This window comes from Mauremys mutica, chromosome 23 (assembly GCF_020497125.1).
Source record: "Mauremys mutica isolate MM-2020 ecotype Southern chromosome 23, ASM2049712v1, whole genome shotgun sequence".
Classification (NCBI taxonomy): domain Eukaryota; kingdom Metazoa; phylum Chordata; order Testudines; family Geoemydidae; genus Mauremys; species Mauremys mutica.
In genome coordinates, this window is record NC_059094.1 from 14,350,296 (window position 1) to 14,370,281 (window position 19,986).

The window sequence follows — 19,986 nt, forward strand, 5'->3', positions numbered from 1 at the left end:
CTAATACATCCCAGAATGAAGTGTTGGGTTTTTTTTGTTTTTTGGGGGGGGGGTGGGTTTGGCAAGTGTTACACTTTCACTCACCTTTATCTTATGATCCACTATGACCCCCCCCAGATCCCTTTCTGCAGTACTCCTTCCTAGGCAATCGTTTCCTATTTTGTACTCCACTGATTGTTCCTTCCTAAGCATTTGTCCTTATAGAATTTCATCCTATTTTCTTCAGACCATTTCTTCAGTTTGTCCAGATCATTTTGAATTTTAATCCGATCCTCCAAAGCACCTGCAGCCCCTCCCAGCTTGGTATCGTCTGCAAACTTTATAAGTGTACTCTGTATGCCATTATCTAAATCACTGATGAAGATATTGAACAGAACTGGACTCAGAAGCGATCCCTGCGGGACCCCACTAATTATGCCCTTCCAGCTTGACTGTGAACCACTGATAAGTACTCTCTGGGAATGGTTTTCCAACCACTCATGCACCCAGTGTATGGTAGCTCCATTTGGTTGTATTTTCCTAGTTTCTTTATGAGAAGGTCATGAGAGACAGAATCAAACGCCTTACTAAAGTCAAGCTATACCACATCTACCGCTTCCCGCCCTCCCCCACCCCCCATCCACATGTCAAAGAAAGCTATTAGGTTGGTTTGCCAGGATTTGTTCTTGACAAATCCATGCTGACTGTTATTTATCACCTTATGGTCTTCTAAATGCTTGCAAATTGATTGCTTAATTATTTGCTTCATTGGTTTTCCGGGTACTGAAATGAAGCAGACTGGTCTAATTCCTTGGCTATAAAATATCCTTACTTCTTCTTCCTCCAGCCGCCGGAGAGCATCACTGATGTACTTTACGTGCTGTGTGGTTAACGTTACCAATGCCGTATAGCGAGTCCGTAGATCCATGAACTAAAAACAAAAAACAAAAGAAACCAAAGCCCCATGCGTCAGTCGGAACTCTGGCTGACACAAGCACAGTAATTTACAGGGTGAGAAATGGATACAGCACCTCTCATTCGGAAAGATCCCCAAGCACTTCACAGACTAGATACGTTACAGCACCACTGAAATGCAGCAACTCTGAGACGGAGGGTGGCAGCCACCTGACGCACGGCATGCTGCACAACAGTGGGGAGGGAGGGGAAGTTTTGGTCGAGGACACTGGGGCAAACCTTCTACTCTTATAAAAACACCATGGGATCTTTAATATCCACATGGAGCAGACAGGACCTTGGTTTTTACAGGTCTCATCCAAAAGATCCACACACAGTATACTGCATGGTACTCTGTTTATTTACCTTGGAAGGCTGAAGGGCTGAGTCGACCCTGTTGGGATTTGAACCTGTGGTTCCAAGGAGTCTAGGTATTTCATATACCTGATGCTTAGAGCACTAAGCCATCCTCTCTGGCTAATAAAAAAAACAGTGAGGGTGGAAATTTTTATATAAGAGTTCAGCAGAAAGGAGCTTGTCTGTCTTCTAGGAGCAGAGGAACCTCTCCCCACTCCTCTCTCATGCAAGGCCAGGCAGGCAGGCAGGCAGGCTGCTTACCTCTTGGGTGATCGCATCCGAGGAGGAAAGCATGCGTCTGCGTTTCATGGGAGATTTCTGCTGTGATTCCACAAACGCCCTGTATGTCATGAGCTGCAGCTCATAGTCCTGGAAATAAAAGAAGGCAGGGTGTGTGTGGGGGGGGAAGGATTTTGAATTGTTACCTATTTATTCTAAGATTGGCATTTTCAGGTCTCTTAGGGTACGGCTATACTACCTGCCGGATCGGCGGGTAGTGTTCGATGTATCAGGGATCGATTTATCACGTCTCGTCTGGACGCGATAAATCGATCCGCTAATCGACGCCTGTACTCCACCTCGGCAGGAGGAGTAAGCGCAGTTAACGGGGGCGCCGCGGCAGTCGACTCACTGCCGTGAGGACGGCCAGGTAAGTTGAACTAAGATACTTCAACTTCAGCTATGCAAATAGCGTAGCTGAAGTTGCGTATCTTAGTTCGAACCCCCCTCAACGTAGACCAGCCCTTAGCAGCTAATTCCTGCTCTCCACATATAAAGCCAGAACCACCAAAGCCAACAACAGAGGAGTTTTGCCTCTCTCCTGGCTTAGGAGAACGGAAGATGCAGGCAAGGACTGTGCAGTTGACACCAAGCCCTGTGTTCACCTCGGATTTAAGATTCATGTCATTACCTTGACAGCAGCGGAGTATTGCTGTGAGAATTTCTGACACTGGTCCAGCTTGGCCTGATTTCTGTCGATTACCACAACCAAAGCCTTTGACAAAAAACAAAAGAAAAAAAGATTTTTCCCCTGCCTTTTAAATGAAATTCTCCTCTTATTTCCTGTGACTTATGACCATGTCACTTTCATATTTAACTTGTACTCTAGAGACCCTGAGCAACAGAACAGGTGACATTCCTGCTCTTCCATCTGCTCATACGTTAAAGAGACACTATGCAAGGTTTGTGATCCTCTAAGACTGACCTCCTGTATAACAGACCATAGAACTTCCCTAAAACAATTCCCTGAGCAGATCTTTTACTAAAACAGCCAGTCTTGATCTTAAGCTTCTCCCACAACGTCCCACCAACATGCCTCAGCACCTCCAGGAGTGGAGAAGATAACTCAGCCTCTGTGGCCGTTTTACAGAGACGAGAAGGGAGTATTATCTAGATCTCTCTCTTCCTTAAGTACTGTATGTAGTAGGAGCGCGTCACGGTCTTTAATGCATTTATTCTCACCACGCCCCTGTGAGGCAGGACAGTGCTACTATCCCCCATAGTGGGGATGGGGAACTGAGGCACAGAGAGGCTAAGGCCCAGATTAAAAAAAATATGTAAACCCCTAACTCCACTGAAATCAATGGAAGTTACGCACCTAAATACCTTCAAAAATCTGGGTCTAAGTGACTTCACCAAGGTCACCCAGGCAATCTGTGGTGGAGCAGAGGCTTGTACCCAGGTCTCCCATGTCCCAGGCTAGCACCCTAACCACTGGCCCTTTGTTCCTCAGTGCCTCTGATGGGACCACTAGGTGCTACCAGGAGACCAAAGGTGAATGAACTGCTGACAGTGGTAACATTCAGTTATTACCCTTCTGAGGTGCATCTGCTCTGGTAAGCTACAGGTGAATGCACATACCTTATTGCAAATCCCATGAGTCATTCAGTCCTTAAGAGAACAATGATTTGAAGCTTACGAGACAAAACATTTATTTAAAAAAAAAACCAAAACAAAACAAAAACTTGTCCAACTCCTTTCAACAACCCTATTCCAGTTAGAAAAGTGCCATTTTCTCTCTTACCGTCTGCTGGCTCAGCTGTTCAGAGAGCACTCTGCTATCCTCTGCTTGCCCAGGTTTCATCAATTCCTGCTGGGCAGTGGTCTCCTCAATCCACTGGATCAGCTCTCCGTGACACTCCCGGTAATCCCTCAGCACCTCCTGGATACTCTCCAGATCTGAACAGCTGAAAGGACCAATGCAAAAAGGAAACCATCACCAAACTCAAATCATCGTGTCAAAACAATGGTTCAAGACCCAGCCACATGCAGAGAAACCGCTAAAGCCGATGCTTCCCTGGGGACATTTACAGAAGCCACACGTCCAGCTCTGCTGGACAGGGAGCATGAGGGGGTGTTTCCAGCCAAGTTATGGTTTGTTAAGGGTGGTAATGTCTGCAACCAGTAAAGATCCAAAGATCCAGATCAGAACTGAAAGGCGTTCCATAGAATCAGCCTGGTAAAGGTTAGCAGCTGCTAAGGGAGCCTGTAGAATAGGCAGGGGGTGTTAAAGCAGAGAAAAGGAGTCAAGAACTCAAAAGATGGTGTTGGAGGAGGAGGAGAGAGAAAGAGAATGAAGTTCTGCCATTCCCTCAAATGGGAATAGTTCCTATATTTAATGGTGGCATTTGTCACCCTGGCTGCTAGCAGAAGTTACAGCTGGAAAAATGCCATTGCTAGTTCCAAGCCTGGCACAAGCTTCCATCAGAGGCCCTGCCGGCAGAGCAGCAAGAACAAGAAGGGAGTGTCTCACCGAGTTTCAATCTGAGAGCCAACTCTCTGCCAGCGATCCCACAGCTGGGCTCCCTTCTCCTGGTACCGCTCGAGATCTATGCTGCGCTCCTGCTTCAGACGATACAGCTGCTCGCCCGTGCCTTTAGCCTTTGCCATATCCTCTTCCAACGTAGAGAACACAGCGTCCTTGTTCTTCACATCACTGAGCCATTGCTTTAACAAACAACAAGACAGCTAAATTCATATCCCCAAGACCAGAAAGTTTAGCTGAAGTTGCTGGTGGGCATGTACAACATGGAATTCTCCAATCAAACGTAAGCATCTAAAAGTACAGAACAGTTAAGACAGGACAGACAAATACCTAGCTCTGCCTTGCGTTGCCCTGTGGAGTTTAGGAACAATTATCAGCTCCATAATCTCCACCATCTGGCTGAATCTAGGACCAGGAGGTGCAAAACGTAGGGATCTGTAGCCCAGCTCAGAGCAAGTCATGATGGTGCATTCAGCATCGCAGAGTTACGCACACTGCGGCTGCCAAGTGCAATGAGCATCAGCCGTGCAAAAAAGCAGAAGCGACGGTGCCTGCCAAGGCAGCTGTTCTACCTACAGTTCACAAAGCAGTAAGGATCATGTCGACTCAATTAAAGCCTCCAATCACTCACCAGCGAGCAGAGGGGATGGACCATAACGCAAATTCAGTAAGGAAAGGGGAGAATCCAGTTCAACGAATGCCAGAGCTCATGCCTGGAGTGATTCTCGTTTCTGCTGGATGCTACTGGAAGCATAATGTTACCAACCTGTAACGTAGCTCTGTGAGACTGAATAGCTGTTAGATCCGCAGGGACTGCCTCCTCTTGGCTCAGTTTCACTTCATATCCTTTGACCAGGGACTCTGCTCCTTGGGTACTACGAACAATAACATCCACCGTCTTTAACCTGTCGTGTAAAGACAAGAAGGAAATGTGACTTCTCAAACTGAGGACATTCTGCATTGTAAAGTCATTTGGATCATAAGCAGCGGAGAGGAACAGAACAGATCGCTCTGGATCATACCCAACGTTCACATTTGAGTAGCAGGAAGAAAAGGCCGTAATGGAATCTAGATTCTGAGGGGAGAAGCCCGTAAACATAAGCCCCTATATATGCCCCTGAAATTCTAAAACACCTTCAATTAAAATGGAAGGGATCAAACAGAACTGAACACAGAAGCAGCATAATCTAGTGGTCTGAGTTCTAGAATGCGAGACTGGAATACCAGCGTTTAACCCCAGTTCTAACAGCAACTCCAACAAGTCACTTCATCTTGGCGTTCCCATCCCCAAAGTGGGAATAATTAGTCACCTCAACACTAACACTCAAATATTCTGGAGCACCACAGCCTGGCACCTCTTGGAGCTCTTGAATTTACAGCATCTCCTAGACATTCCTAAGCCCCCTGAAGAAGCATGAGAGCAATTCCTACCCTCACCCAGTTTCAGAGAGGGTAGCCATGCAGCATAGCTAATTCGGCCCATATAGAATTCTCTCTCAACTCCAGAAAATAGGCACGTTCTGACTCACTTATCCAGGTAGACGGAAGAGAGTCCATACACGTGATCCATCTTCTCTACCAGTAGACTGAGCTCAGAACGCAGGTGTGGGGCACTGGACCCTGTTGGAGACTTGTGTAGGAAGCTGTCACATCTCTCAGAAACGTCCTGCAAGTCAGACTTCAGCTGCCGTAAATCCTCCTGCATGCGCTGTGTGGAGGCAGAGAATTAACATCAGAATAAAGTGCAGACACCCAGGAGACGGAAGCAAACGTGAACAGGATAAGATGCAAGGAGCGCCCGGTATCAGACATTTCCAGCTTAAAAGTCTATTTAGCAGAATCATTTGAAGTCTAAATGGGGCTTGTAAATTCTCCAGATTTCACCATTTTCTTCATTCCTTTCCATTATCAGATTTGGATGCTCTGGTCTCAGGGGTGGCAAAGGCCACCTGCAGTCAATGCTTTGGGAACTGTTGCTTCTTATAACTTTTTATTTAGATTTCAAGAAGGAACACTTTCTGCAATGGACGTTTGCCCAGCCAGCCAGCCTGGGAAAAAGGCAGTATGTGCTAGTCTCAGTGGATTGAGGGATAGGCCCAGGCTATATGACAATAGACATTTTCCCCTTGGGGATCTGAAGCGAGGAGACATCATGGGGTGGGCGAAGGTATAAAATGCAAAAAGGCGGCGAGGCAAGAGAACAAAGATACCTTCATTGTCTTTCTGACCTAAGAGTAAAAGGTTCCCTCTATGGGATTGCTACGTGAAGCAGCTGAGTTCCCTATATAAGATTTATGCCAGGGTATCAATGCCCTGTGAAGCAGCTCTCTTTAGACCAACAGTGGGTTCCCTCAAACCTGCAGGAAGTACTGACCTCCTGCTCTGCAATGCGGAAGGTGTTCTCCTGGATAGTATCACCGTCTGTTCTGGTGCTGCCTGGGGCCTGGATTCGCCTCACTAGTCTCTGTTCGCACTCCTCCAGGCGCAGACGGATGTTCTTTAGCTCAGAGAGATATGTCCTGGCAACAGTCTCATCTTTGTCCTCTGTTAAGTCACAAACATACCAAAAAAAAAATCCCATCTAAGATCAGTCTCAATTAGGAACCATAGACCCAAGTGGCTGCACTCTTCTGCCCAGAGAGAAGCGAACACAGAGCTCTCTGCTCAGATGGAAACCAAATTTGCCCAAGGCCAGTCAAGAGCTGTGAGGACCTAACGTTTAACCACTGGCAGCAGAGCCAGGACCCCGCTACCCAGACCTAACCGGTATCATTTGCCAGCACTATTTCTCCCCAACAAAGGCTGCACATTCGAATGAACAGCAGGGAAGAGAACAGCCATTTGCAAAGCTAACACTCACAACCTAGTCTAAAAATTAAGAGCACCTGTAGATCCCACATCTCTATCAGCCCCCACAGCTCCACATTAGTCTATTAACCCTCCCAGCTCACCGTTCTCCATGGACTCCAGCAGCTGTTGGAAGTGCTCCTTGCTAGACTTCACTTCTTCCTCCAAGCGCAGCCGATCGGTCCCAGAGAAGAGCTCCGAGTCCCGGCTGTCCTGCAGGAAGTCCTCATAGTGCGCCTGAAGGCTCTTCATGGCTTGCTGGCACTCTCCTTGGGCCAGAGATCTGAGCTGTGGAAAACCAAAGACTAACAATAAGGAACCCTGCACCAAACTGCCCTGACCAAGGTCCCGGTTACTGCGAATTACCCGGCTGCGTCTCCCATTTCTCACACACACCCGTAAGCATTAATTCACACGCTCCTTTCCTAGCAAGACACCCGTCTTTTCAAGGGTGACCACCACTGCCAGGAGGCAGATTCTAGCGAGTCTCCCCTTCTCGGACAGGACAGCTCTTTTGGTCACGCTATGACGCAGCACTGCCTTTAGGGGCCAGCCGTCGTCTTGCCTGGGTTTTTAATCTCGCTCCCCCCATTACAATAATCTTTATTGCCTGGACAGAGCTCTCCCACGCTTTCAAGGAAAGAGGAATGACATTATGAGGCGTTTGGCTTCCCTGGATCTTTCCTCCCCTTCCTCATTCCACTCACCTCCACCTCTGTTCACTCCTAAGTAAAAAGGAGCGTCAATCCTACGACACCTGAGCTGATTATAGCTCAGGAGCAAACAACTGATGCTAGGGTCACTGCACCTCTCTTTCTTTGCTCTGAACCCCCCAGAGCTCAGACTGTCTCAGACTGTGCCCCTCAGGCTGATCCCTCGGTCGCCCTAACCCTTCACCCTTGAATCACCTCTTACCATTCTCCTTGTATTCCCTGCCCAGGCAAGGAAGCCTTGGCATCATTTCCAACTCCAACCAGGCAGCCAAAGCAAGTGAGCTTTTCCATTGCTGGAGAAGACCAGCCTACACTGCAGTGACCCGGACAGGTGGATTTGTTGGGAAGCTTTGTACGGTACCTTCTCCATATTCCAGCCTTGCACCAGGGCAATGTCCTTCCGCAGGTAGTTCCAGGAGATCAGGCTCTTCGTGTTCACATGGAGCTGGTGCCAGAGGGCCATCACCTTCTGGTACAGCTGTTCGACCCTATGAAAGGACAGCAGTTCCATGACAGCCCAGGTCCCCCAGCATTCTCAGTTACAGCATGGAGCCAGGCATGTGCATATTCAAATTCAGCCTTTAACTTTTAGTTCATTATGATAACAACCCAAGGTCAAGCCTAACTGAGTAGAGCCAATGGTAAGGCTTGCAGAATGCCCTGATCAGAATCAGACAGGAGCCTTATATCTCTCCCATTCACATGCATTAGATTCCCACTGAGGAATCCCCTCTCCTGCGTGCTGCCATCTCCAACCAACCAGAAATATAACATCAAACGTTCTTGTGAAGTCAGCAGCAGGAGCACTGCAAGAGCCGCCTCCTCCGCCAGGCAGGCCAGCCAGACCCAGGAGGCCCCAGGCCCCTCTCCAGGCAGGGCAGCCACACCAGGACATTTGAGCAGCCAGAAGGGGCGTTCAGGTTTTTCCCCATTCCCATTAATTTCATTGTTTGTGAAGTTACCAGGCTGGAAGCACTAAAAAAACAACTCCTTGTTAGCCACACAACAAGCTGGGCAAGGGAACCACCCCTACCTAGAGACCAGAGGGTAGTTCAGTTTCCAGACCCACTTAGAGCTTGTCCACACTGGGTTTTTTGCACTGGTGTGGACAGCATTGGTGCAAACCCCCCGTGAGGAAATGCTGCACCATGTGTTTGATCGTTTGAAGCCAAGATAAGCAGCACAAGTCATGATTTATAGTGGTGCAGGCACGTCTAACACCAGAGAAGCTAGACAGTCTAGACGAGGCACCCTTGGTCTCCCTGCTGATACTGTCACAAGGGAGTCAATCACAGGAACAGGTTTCGTGACGTTGGTCCACTGGGAACTGAAACAGCAAACCCAACAGCCATCAGGCTAAGGACTTCTGGGTACAGCTCACCAAGCCTGGATTGCAGCTCGTGACCAGAAGGCTCCATACCACCACCACCAATCCCCTGAACCTTCCCCATCACCTGTAACTGAGCCCCACCACAACAACAAGCTAGCCACCTGTTGCAATTAATATTAACAACATGAAGCCCCAACTCCCAGCAAGGATGAGGGGTTAAACTTTTCCCCAAGCAAAACAGATCTGGATGGTCTCAGAATAAATAACCCAGAACATAACGAACAGCTAGAGGCATCTCTTGGTCATTCTAGCTTTGGAATTCCAACCCACAGTGAGCAGCAAGCAGTGAATTGCAATGCTTAGTTACCTGTTAGCAATGTCAATTGCCTCTTTGTTAGGAGGGGGGATCAGGAAGCACACAGATGGGACCATGGCCTCATTGCCAGTAGGGCTGATCACCTTCCATTTGGTCCTCTGGGAATTATCTTCCAGCACACACTCATCATTCTTACAGATGGTGATCTACGTAGGCAACAAAAAAAAATTGCAATCCAACACCTGACCCTCCAGTGCCTTCTGTTGTGGACAGATCCCCTTCTGGGAGACTCCAGTAGGGCTACTTGAGGAAAGGAGGCTTTCTGCCAACTCACTTTAAAATCGAGCAAAAGTGAAGTAAATTGCAAATCACCTCAGAGAGCTGTCTGGAGAGGAAGGGAGGAGAAATTCAGTGATGCTAGGATGCTACCCGGGCAAGTCTTTGGCTAGAAGGTATGGGAATGGAACCTTTGCTACTGCTCAGACAAAGATCAGGACCATTGGAGAAGCTATTTCAGAAGAGGCAATTGTTCCATCCGCCTCCTTATACATCCCCTCCCTACCTCGCTGTTGTTTCTCACCGTCAAGTACTATAGAAGTGATCCAAGTTTCTCTGTTTTCTGCTTCCCCACTATTCCCCCAACCCTCTGCACAAGCCTGGATTCTTCTCTTCCCTTCGCTCCGAAGCCCGCAGGCTCCTTGCCGTCAGCTCACCTCGATCTGGCGATAGTCACAAACAGCCTTGACTGAGATGGTGCTCTTCAGGACATGGTCCGGATTTCGTGGCTTTAGCTGAACGATGGTTTTGGACCGCCCAACCAAGCTGGCGACGGAGCTCTTCGACTGAATAAGCTGCTCCTTTTCATCCTGGCGAGAATGAAAGCAAAGCGCTGCTAGTGCAGGTGGCAAAAGAGAACCACTAAATCCCTTAGAGTTGTTGCAAAATCCCTCTTTCCCCCGGAAAGGTGAGGGTCTTCCAGGTCTGGGCTGGGCTCTCAAGGGCTGACTGGATATGCCAAGAGAGTCCCTCTCACCCCAGCTGTGGGGGAACACACCCCAAATCAGGGCTGGAACCTTCCCTTTCATTTTTGTGCCATTCCAGACCACTCACTTGCTTCCCCCACCCCCACCAAGCTGCATGCAGAGCATTAATTTCTTTTGCTGCTAGAGACAAGAAAATAACAGTCTTCTAAAAAATGTAAATTGCAGTGTGTATAAACCAGTGACCAGCAGGACACACCCTCACTGAGGAGACCTTTCTTTTTTGCTGCTTTGGGAAGGCTGCAGAACCCTGTTGCATTCCTCACTTTGCTAAAGCAAGGAATGAAGGCATGTTTAAAAACAACACTCAGGATGTAGGTGCAAAGAGTTAAGAAGATAAAACATCCCAGAGAAATGGCTCAGAAACATCTCTTCACCTAAGAGACTTCTTTCCACTACGGTGAGTGGTGAAGCGATCAGAGTTATTAGGTATTTTGATAGAAATTTGCCAGGTGGGGTAAATGATATTGCATAATTGGTTTCTATCAGTCACTGCTGGTCTGATGCTCTGAGATCACAGTGGTTCTCCATTTTCAGAGCATCCTCAAAACAATCTACAGCCATTCCAGTGTAGAAGTGTGGGTATCGTTACATAAATCACAGCCTGAATAATTTATTACGGTCCAGCCCACTTTGACTTATGAAGTTAAAAAAATCCATCCAACAGAGAACTTTAACACTCATGCTTTTCACTCTGAGCCCATTAAAGGGTCAATTAGTGCACTAGGAAGGGTGAACGGTCTCAGTTATTTAATGGTAAAAAAAAAAAAAGAATAAGTGCTTAAATAAACTACCTGTGCCTGTCCCAGGGAGCATGATTGGAAGAAATACAACTTTAACTCATTAATTACCAAAGAATAAGAGCATATGTCAGGGAGATAACTGGACTTCACCACTCCTGAGATGTCGGCTACTTTTCAAAACAAGGAGTGAACCACTATCATGCCAGAATCCTAGTACTTGTGGATATAGCTCTAAGAACCTGCAGCGAGTACAGCTGGATTACGAAGAGCCGGACAACCTGACACTGGGAGAAGGGAATGCGCCACTCGGACCCTTGAGAAGAGAGGATAACGAGTCCAGAGGATTTACCCTGCATGACTGCCCAATACCAGCACCCACGTTTTTGCTGCAGAACCTCTGGGACCAAAAGAACTCCGTAAGAAAGAGATTGCATATGACAATGGGATTTCATGCATCTGAGTTTGTGAACCTCCACTAATAGGTTAGTATTTAATCAGTCCAATCTGAAGTACTGAACGAGTGCATAAATGTTAACATTTAAAAGGCTTTGATTAGCATCTGGCCACTAATCTTTATCAGAGGATTAGCAGTTAAATATGTAGGTAAACCCGCACCCATTAGATATGCCAAATCAGTAGCTGGTTGACACTTCACTCCTTTTCTTATTGTGCCAATTTGCCCTGAGTGGTTATAAAGTTATCTTATTGTTTGGACTGCTCTATATTATTCCAGTTGCATCAGGTCATGTGACTTAAAGATTAATCTGCCAAAGTTCAGCCTACTACTGCTGTCTTGATTACTGAATATAGACATACACAATTATCCATCCACTCGCTGCTTTGATTTTATCATTAGCCACCTTGTAGACCTGTTATAACAGATTAATGACAGATCTGATCTGGATTAAGAGTGGGCATTTCCCGCCATCCTTCCCTGCACCAGCTAAGCAACCAACTGGATGCAGCCTCCAGCTGCATTTGACCAGATCAGAGTAACCATCTCGGACAACAAAACTCACCCATCACCATATTTCTACGCACAGAAAGATAGTGTGGTAGATAGTGATGGTGAAGAATCAACTCTGGACTTCATTTTCCGGTGGTACACAAGGACTCTAGCCAGTCTTTTGGCACAGCCGGCTCCTCTTCCCTTCAGCAAGGGTGCAGGGATACAGAGAGAGCTTTGTGCTCTATAAGAGTCCTTTACTGCAGTCACTGATCTTCCATTATCGCTATTAAATTAAAATCAGATTAGTGCAGACAGTGTTAAATCAAGAGAAAGCGACACAGTAAAGGTCACGCAGCCTGCACTCCGACACACACAATCAAAATGCAAGGAGTGGCCTGAGACAGGATAGGCAAAGAACATTCAGCTTAACTGGGCTGTTGTAGGAACAAACAAATATACCCATTTTCCTTTGTGACGCAAAAGCCAGCAAGCAGTGCTGCTCCACGGTATTGATTGTGCATTGCACCAAGAGCCCATGATGTTGGGGCTTATACAGAACACCCACCATGGAATCCTGCAGCAGATCTTCCAGGCGGGTCAGGCTGGTGTTCTGGTCACAAGAATACTTCCGCTTGATAGAGTCCTGGAGATTCCGCAGGTACGTTTCTGACTCTCGGGCGTCGCTGAAGAACTGCAAAGCCAAAAAGCATTACAGAAAACTGTGTGATACAACACACCACAGGCTATTCATTGCCACAGGCAACACTGCAAGGGACCCACCAAAAACCTCACTGGGCAAGTTTCTTCCACATTTCTCTCCATCTTTGTGCTGCTGGAGCGGTAAAGCACCACCACAGGCTTGGCCTGGGCTATCACGAGAAATCACATCCCACCATATAAAGTGCACAGGGGACGCGGCAAAAGAGAAAGAAACAAATGAGAAAAAACTCAGAAGTCCTTCATTTAAAGCTGTGTTCAGGATAAAGCCTCTACTGCCCTGCAAAAGGACAAGCACGTTGTGGGTCAGTTGATGCTATACCATAACCACGGTGCACAACCAGGTGTGGGTCTCTGAACCATAGGTCAGGGACAGAAACGCAGGACTGTCCCTCCCTACTATACCTGGAAGTAAGCAGCATTCTCCTTCACATGCTGGTCTACACATAAGCAGAGCTGTTTGATCCACTGCCACTGGGACTGGACAGCTGCGCTATACGCCTGGAAAATACACATATACAAAGAAAACCACAAGTTACAACAACAAAGGAACAAGGTGCATCTGTCAACAAAGGGGTTTGAGTCAGTGTTCAGCCAGTTCACTCAACTAGCTGACAATGGAAGGAAGGATTTGGCTGTAATGAGATGTCGTGGGAAGTGTCCTGGAATAGAGACCAAAGGAAATAAATTAAAGAAAGGAAGCACTTCAAGTGGCACTTCCAAGGTAGTTTCCCTCCACCCCCTGGAACTGGTGGAGGGGCTTGTCAGTAAAAAAACAACCCTGCCCCGATAACCCTTTGCTCCACAGACATGTTTGCTCCATCAGTCTCATAACCATGAATAATTCAAAGAAAGCTCAGGGCCACTGGCTCTCTTATCTTCCCACGGGACCTAGGGCCTGGGCCTGTCCACACAAACATTTCTCTTTATTATCTTGGGAAGGGCACGCGTAGAAGTGTCTCCCTTGTCCTTCTCAAGAAAGCTGTTTGCAACGACTTGGAGTTGGTAAGAGCAGTTCAGGGTGGAGTTGGATGTGTGGCCGTCTATAGCTTGTCTCCCAATGATATTTCTTCAAGGGGGTAACTGGGCGTGAAACCCCCCCAGCGTATACGCCCTTCCACCGATCAGTTACCTCTACAGTCTGTTTGGCTGGGTGATTCTCCAATGAGAGCAGCTCTGCTGTATCTTGTAGAGACCGGAACACATCCTGTTTCTCTTCCAGTTCCATTGTCAGCTCCTGAGTAGCAGACACCAGCAAAGACTCAAATCAAAATCAGTCATACATTTCTGGGGTAGCTGTACTTGAGTCATTACGTCTCCAGGCCAGGCTGAAGAGGAGCAGGGATGTGGGGCAGGATTAAAGCTGGTGTTGGAAACGGCACTGAGCATTTCTTCAGTTCCGCAGGTAGGGTTCGAATGAGAACACCTTATTGCTATTGTCCTGAAGGGCAGTCTCCTTAACCTTAACTGAGAATTTCTGCCTTGCAATGTCCTTAATTCTGAATGGCTACAGATATAAACAAACCCTTATTCAGAAGGTTACCATTCAAAGCCTAGATGCTAGGAACTGAGGGAATTCTCAGCCAAGTGTTCAACTCCAGCTTTAACCCTGCCCCACGGTATGTTTATTACACGCTCACAAAACTGGAAAACCTGCTAAACAGATTTGGCTTTTCCCTTTGCATTTTACTCAAGCCACAGTTCATCAGTGGTGATCGTGACTGCGGCAAGCGCTGCAGGCTGAGCTGTAGGCGCTCAGAGTCCTGGGAAGCCTTAATTTGAGAGCTTTTAAGCCAGCTGGAGGTTTCACAGCAATTTAAAAGCAATACCAGTATAATCAGTGGAGCTTGTAACCAGGCAGCCCTGTTCAGACGGGTGCCCTGTGCCTGCACTATACTCACTGAGAAGTAATTCCTTTTGGCTGCAATATTGGGGTTGTTGTCACTCCAGTCATACGCCAGCTCCTCTTCCTCCTTTTCATTCAGCCAGATTAACTCAGCGGTGGCTCGGGACACAAACCCGTACAGGCTCTGGAGATGCCGCAGTCGGAAGCTCGATGTTTCCTGCATACAGTGAAATAACCACCCCCCTTGTGAGCCATAAATGGATGCTTCCCAGACTCTTCTCTCTTCCAGTGCCCCCGAAGGGGGCTGAGGACGTATAGTTACAGTACTACGAAGATGTCTGAAAAGTGTGTAAGTGAAAACCACCCGTCCCCTGAGAGGATGACTCCAGCCGTGACGAGTTGCTCCAAACTGGGAAACTTTCTCATGGTGTGTAAGTCAAGCAGGTAAGAATAATGAGAACGGCTTAGGAAATTCAGACCCTTTGCCTTGTACACTCAGGGTTACCGGCTGGGTAAAGCCATGGCCTCCATAGCACACAGGCCAACCTTGCCAAAAGAACCTGGTTTGCCATGAACAGGTTTCCTCTGAATTCTGAGGCAGACACTAATAACGTGTCTGCTCTTCTCTCCGCTCTCAATGATTGCTACTGTTCCCTCTCCCCATCCTCAGCACCAGCAGAGTATGGACCCTGTATTCTGCAGCCTGTGCCAGGGGAATATGGTGCTGGGCGGAGGGGCGGGACTCTCAGGCAGCAGAGCATGCTGGGGTCATGGGTAATGCCTACTCACCATCAGCTTGCAGTACTGTGTCTCCAGCTTGCTGAGGGTTTCTGTGTAGCTAGTGCGGAAATTCTGAGACATTTTACCCTAAGAAGGAAAAATGGTTCACGTTGCCAGTATATAGCTTCAATTTCGGAGCATCGCACCCCATTCCAGCCACTTCCCCTGAGTTTTCCATGAGCAGTAAGAACCAGAAGCAGGAATGCTAGCTGTGGCAAGTGGTCTCTTCTCTGGATCGGGGGGGAGGGGGGGGAATCAGGCAGGGGGGAGAAAGAACCTTCCACTCTCAGTGAAGGAATTGGGCTCCAAGAGAAAATAAAAGGAACAATTTACAAGAAATTGGGCTTAACACAACAAATCAATGGGGATCAAATCTGGAGAGTAGCCGCAGCACTTAAGCCTCTTTGGCTTGAGCTTTGCCTGCAGAATAAGCTAATGGTGATGCATTAAAATCCTGGTTCAGTGGGACACACGTTAGATTCACAGATTCTAAGGGCAGAGGGGACCAGTGGGATCATCTAGTCTGACGTCCTGTACAGCACAGGTCACAGAACTTCCCCAAAGGAATTCCTAGAGCAGAGCTTTCAGAGACACACCCAGCCTTGATTTAACAATTGTCAGAGATGTGGAATTCACCGTGACTCTTGGTAAATTATTCCAATGTTAATTACTCACACTGGTAAAACGACACTGTCTAGCTTCAGTTCCCAGTCATTGGATCATGTTAGTCCTTTCTCAGCTCCACTGAAGAGCCCATTATTAAATGTTTGCTCCCCGTGTAGATAGTTATGGACTCTATTCAATGACCCCTCTTTATTAAGCTTAATAGCTTGAGCTCTTTGAGCCTATCACTAGAAGGCAGGTTTTCTAATCCTTTAATCATTCTCGGGACTCTTCTCTGAACCCTCTCGAATTTATCAACACCCCTTGGCTTGTGGGCATCAGAACTGGACACGCTATTCCAGCAGCAGTCACACCAGTGCCAAATACAGAGGTAACATAACCTCTCTATTCCTACTTTTAATGAGTCTTGATAGTTCAGAGTGCTAGGAGAACCTTTTGCACCATACACCTTCAAAGGTGCCTCACTGCAGCAGCCTCAAGTATATTCACCCTCCAAAGCCACCAAACACTCACAGGATCTGATGTCCTGCTCCTCCTCATCACCCCACCGAGCCTTGGCAAACTCTAGTGCCCTCAGGTCCTCTATCAAGTCTGTGTCCCCCTCACCTCGTACATCCTGGCCTCCTTCACGCTGGCGCCCAGATCCTCCACGCTGGAGTGGACGTGCCGCTGCGTCTCCAGCTGAGATTCCACACTCGGCAAATCACTGCCCCACTCCGCCCGCTCCAGCTTCATCTGAAACAGCCACCAATAGGCACAGTCAATGTTCGCCATCCGAAAGAGCATGCTCAAAAGCACAGGGTCCTGGAAGTGACGGCACCTCCTAGCTCACTACTGAAGCAAGAGATGCAAAGCGCAGCCCCAGTGCAGTGTGCTCGTTAAGAGACTGACCCTAACAGTGCTCGGGTCAATGTCCAAACTCACATTGACTTCAGGGGCAGCTGGCTCGAGCCCTATGCTCATGTCAAACAGGAGGAGCTTGTCAGGCTGAATTAGTCTGGAGCTCTGCTTTGGAGACACCCTTCCACTATTCCCTGCAAACAGCAGGAGCACCGTATGGGAAACCAAACCCAGCTCAGGACAAGAGGGACTTCTCAGAAACAAGAGTATCTGGTAACCAATGACATCCCCTGAGCACCAGGGACCAGTTGCACCATCACAATGTTTGTGGTTTAAAGAAAAAAGACAGAAACCCCCCCCCCCACACACACACACATTTTTCAGTTTTCTGACTTTTTTTTTTAGTGCCAATACATGCAGCTGAGTCAGCCTGTAGAGCTGGTTAAAGCTCAGGGAATGCACCCACCTGCATCTCTTCCACCCAAGACAGCAGCTCATACACAAATCGGAGGTTGCCTTCATCTTCAGAAGAGGAGATGGCCACCAGCTCCGCCCGGGTCATGGGCTTCCGGAACCAGGAGGCAGAGGAGGTGTGCGTGCCCTTTATCAAGGGCTCTGCCTTCAAGTGTGTAGTGGTCAGGGTGGACGGCTGTACCAGCTCCAAGGTAGAGAAGTGACCCTTCCGGTACAGGTTAGTGCATTCCAGCCTCAGCGTGACCAGCTCATCTTGCAGCCGGACGATCCTGGAGCAGAGAGGGGAAGGGAAGACAGAAACCTAGTTACTGATGTCTGGACTCCAGCAGATATATGGAACGACACCTGTTCTCCACAACAATCCTGCTTATGAGGGGTTTGTCTATCTTCTTCTATAACCCAAACTGAAGGAATCCCACCTCACAGGAAGCACATGGAGAGCAGGACACACTCAGGTAGGGCAAAGCCATTACCACCAGGACTCGCATACCTTGCTACTTAATGCAGCATATTCATGTGAAGATGACAGAACAAGGAGTAATGGTCTCAAGTTGCAGAGAAGGAGGTTTAGGTTGGACATTAGGAAAAACTTTTTCACTAGTAAGGTGGTGAAGAACTGGAATGGGTTACCTAGGGAGGTGGTGGAATCTCCTTCCTTAGAGGTTTTTAAGGTCAGGCTTGACAAAGCCCTGGCTGGGATGATTTAGTTGGGTTTGGTCCTGCTTTGAGCAGGGGGTTGGACTAGATGACCTCCTGAGGTCCCTTCCAAACCTGAGATTCTATGATTCTATGTGTCTCGGTCCATATCCCCCAGTCAGTGACGCTTTCTCATACACACAGCCCCTCACCTGAAGACCAGCTCCTCCAGCTGGTAGTAATTCTCATCTCGGAGGATCTGCACATCCACCTGCAGCTGCCGGATGAGCCCCTCGCACTCCTGCAGGTACATGACCACATCGGATTCGTACTGAACTGGCTGGCCAGACTCCAGGTGAGCAGCATCCTGCAGCGAGAGGTCAGAGTTACCAGGGAGATGTGTCATCCCCACTGTACTGTAAGGGACACGTAAGGCAAGAGGAGTGTGTTCTGGTTCAGCCGTCAAAGGATTCATAGACATTACGGCCAGAAGGGACCATTTATGATCATCTAGCCTGACCTCCCGCGTAACACAAGCCAAAGAAACTCACCTACTGGCTTGTGCATCAAGCCCATAACTTCTGTTTGAGCCAGTGCAATGTCTTTTAGGAAGACATCCAGTCTCGCTATAAAGACTCCAAGTGATGGAGAATCCACCCACCCCTAGGCAAGTTATTCAAATATTTAGTTACCCTCACTTTAAAACGTGCACCTTGCTTCCAATCTGAATATGTCCAGCTTCAACCACTGGCTCTGGTTACGTCTTTCCCTGCTAGCTTAAAGGGCCGTCAATGATCAGAAATCATTTCCCGCATAGGTACCTATACACTTTAGGTAGGTCTACAGTGCAATTGGATTGTGACTGCAGCATGCGGAGACAAACCCGAGCTAGGTCTGAACCAGCTCAAACGACAACAGCAGCGAGACCGCAGCAGAACAGGCTATATGACCAATCCAGGCCCCTGCATGCGTACTCCAGCAGCTAACCTGTGCTGCCACAGCGTAACTGCTATTGTTATTCAAGCTAGCTAGACCAAAGCCAGCTTGGATATCTCACACTTCTGATTCCACTGCAAACATACCATATCAAGTCACCTCAGAACCTTCTCTTGGATCAACAGAATAGATTGAACCTCTTAAGACTCATTATAAGGCAGGTTTTCCAGACTGAATCCTTCTCGTAGCTCTATGCTGAACCCTTTCCAATTTTTCAGCATCCCTTTGGAAGCATGAACACCTGATTGGACACAATGGCTAGTAAGGATCTCATCGATGCCATACACAAAAGTAACACAACCTCCACACTCCTCCTTGATGTTCCTCTGCTAATACATCCAACGACCGCGTTCACCTTCTTAGCTACAGCACAGCACTGGGAGCTCCTGTTCCACCATGAACCCCACGCCCTATTCAGAATAAGCTCAACATCCCAAGGGTGAGGTGCTGAGGTCTAAGCAGAAAGGCAGCTATGCCAGGCTATAGAGGCGGGTTCGAGGGAAGGAAAGAGGACAATAGACATGAGACATGAGAGACTAACTAACACCAACACTCACGGCTTGCAGTGTGTTCCTTGCCAGAGTGAGTTTTTCTTCACAGCTCAGAGCACCATTCTGAATTTTGTTAGCGATTTGTAGCAGCAATTCCAGCCTGCGACAAACGAAATAAAATCAGAGACACGAGCCTCTCCGGGACACCTTCGGCCCCCATAGTGGTGGCAGACGAGAGAATTCTCAACAGGGACCCAGTAAGCTCTGCGTTCCCACAGTTCAGTACCAACCTCTCCACTGCTGGCCGCAACGACTTCTCACGCTCCAGCATCTCTACGATCAGCTTGCCCCACTCCTCCTCCACGTCATTGGGGTGGTAACCTTGGGGCAGCTTGATGCGGCCGAATTCAATCCAGGCCTGGAAACACAGTAGCAGAACAGCTTCTCTTACCCTGCTCTATTACACGGTTGACAGCAGCTGAGTGACTTATTCCACTGACATCTATTGGGGGAGGAGGGCACCAGTCTTCTTGGCTATAGCTCTGCATACCCCTAACCTGAATGTAGCTTCCTCTATGCCGTCCTGAGAG

At 48.1% G+C, this 19,986-nt stretch overlaps 1 protein-coding gene across 18 annotated transcripts in view; it reads right to left on the reverse strand.

The window, feature by feature from the left end:
* Positions 1 to 19,986, reverse strand: part of MACF1 (microtubule actin crosslinking factor 1) — a 236,991-nt gene that overhangs the window by 119,739 nt on the left and 97,266 nt on the right. For all 18 annotated transcript variants that reach the window (XM_044997589.1, XM_044997588.1, XM_044997594.1 and 15 more), the window contains 22 exons: positions 19,687 to 19,814; positions 19,463 to 19,556; positions 18,122 to 18,276; positions 17,266 to 17,542; positions 16,566 to 16,694; positions 15,345 to 15,422; positions 14,611 to 14,772; positions 13,842 to 13,946; positions 13,115 to 13,210; positions 12,558 to 12,683; positions 9,974 to 10,126; positions 9,312 to 9,466; positions 7,976 to 8,102; positions 7,006 to 7,189; positions 6,429 to 6,598; positions 5,584 to 5,762; positions 4,821 to 4,959; positions 4,043 to 4,236; positions 3,314 to 3,476; positions 2,201 to 2,284; positions 1,552 to 1,659; positions 812 to 910 (listed from right to left, as the gene is read on the reverse strand). In XM_044997589.1, the coding sequence (XP_044853524.1) occupies positions 812 to 910; positions 1,552 to 1,659; positions 2,201 to 2,284; positions 3,314 to 3,476; positions 4,043 to 4,236; positions 4,821 to 4,959; positions 5,584 to 5,762; positions 6,429 to 6,598; positions 7,006 to 7,189; positions 7,976 to 8,102; positions 9,312 to 9,466; positions 9,974 to 10,126; positions 12,558 to 12,683; positions 13,115 to 13,210; positions 13,842 to 13,946; positions 14,611 to 14,772; positions 15,345 to 15,422; positions 16,566 to 16,694; positions 17,266 to 17,542; positions 18,122 to 18,276; positions 19,463 to 19,556; positions 19,687 to 19,814 (3,105 nt within the window). The remainder of the gene's footprint in view (positions 1 to 811; positions 911 to 1,551; positions 1,660 to 2,200; positions 2,285 to 3,313; positions 3,477 to 4,042; positions 4,237 to 4,820; positions 4,960 to 5,583; positions 5,763 to 6,428; positions 6,599 to 7,005; positions 7,190 to 7,975; positions 8,103 to 9,311; positions 9,467 to 9,973; positions 10,127 to 12,557; positions 12,684 to 13,114; positions 13,211 to 13,841; positions 13,947 to 14,610; positions 14,773 to 15,344; positions 15,423 to 16,565; positions 16,695 to 17,265; positions 17,543 to 18,121; positions 18,277 to 19,462; positions 19,557 to 19,686; positions 19,815 to 19,986) is intronic.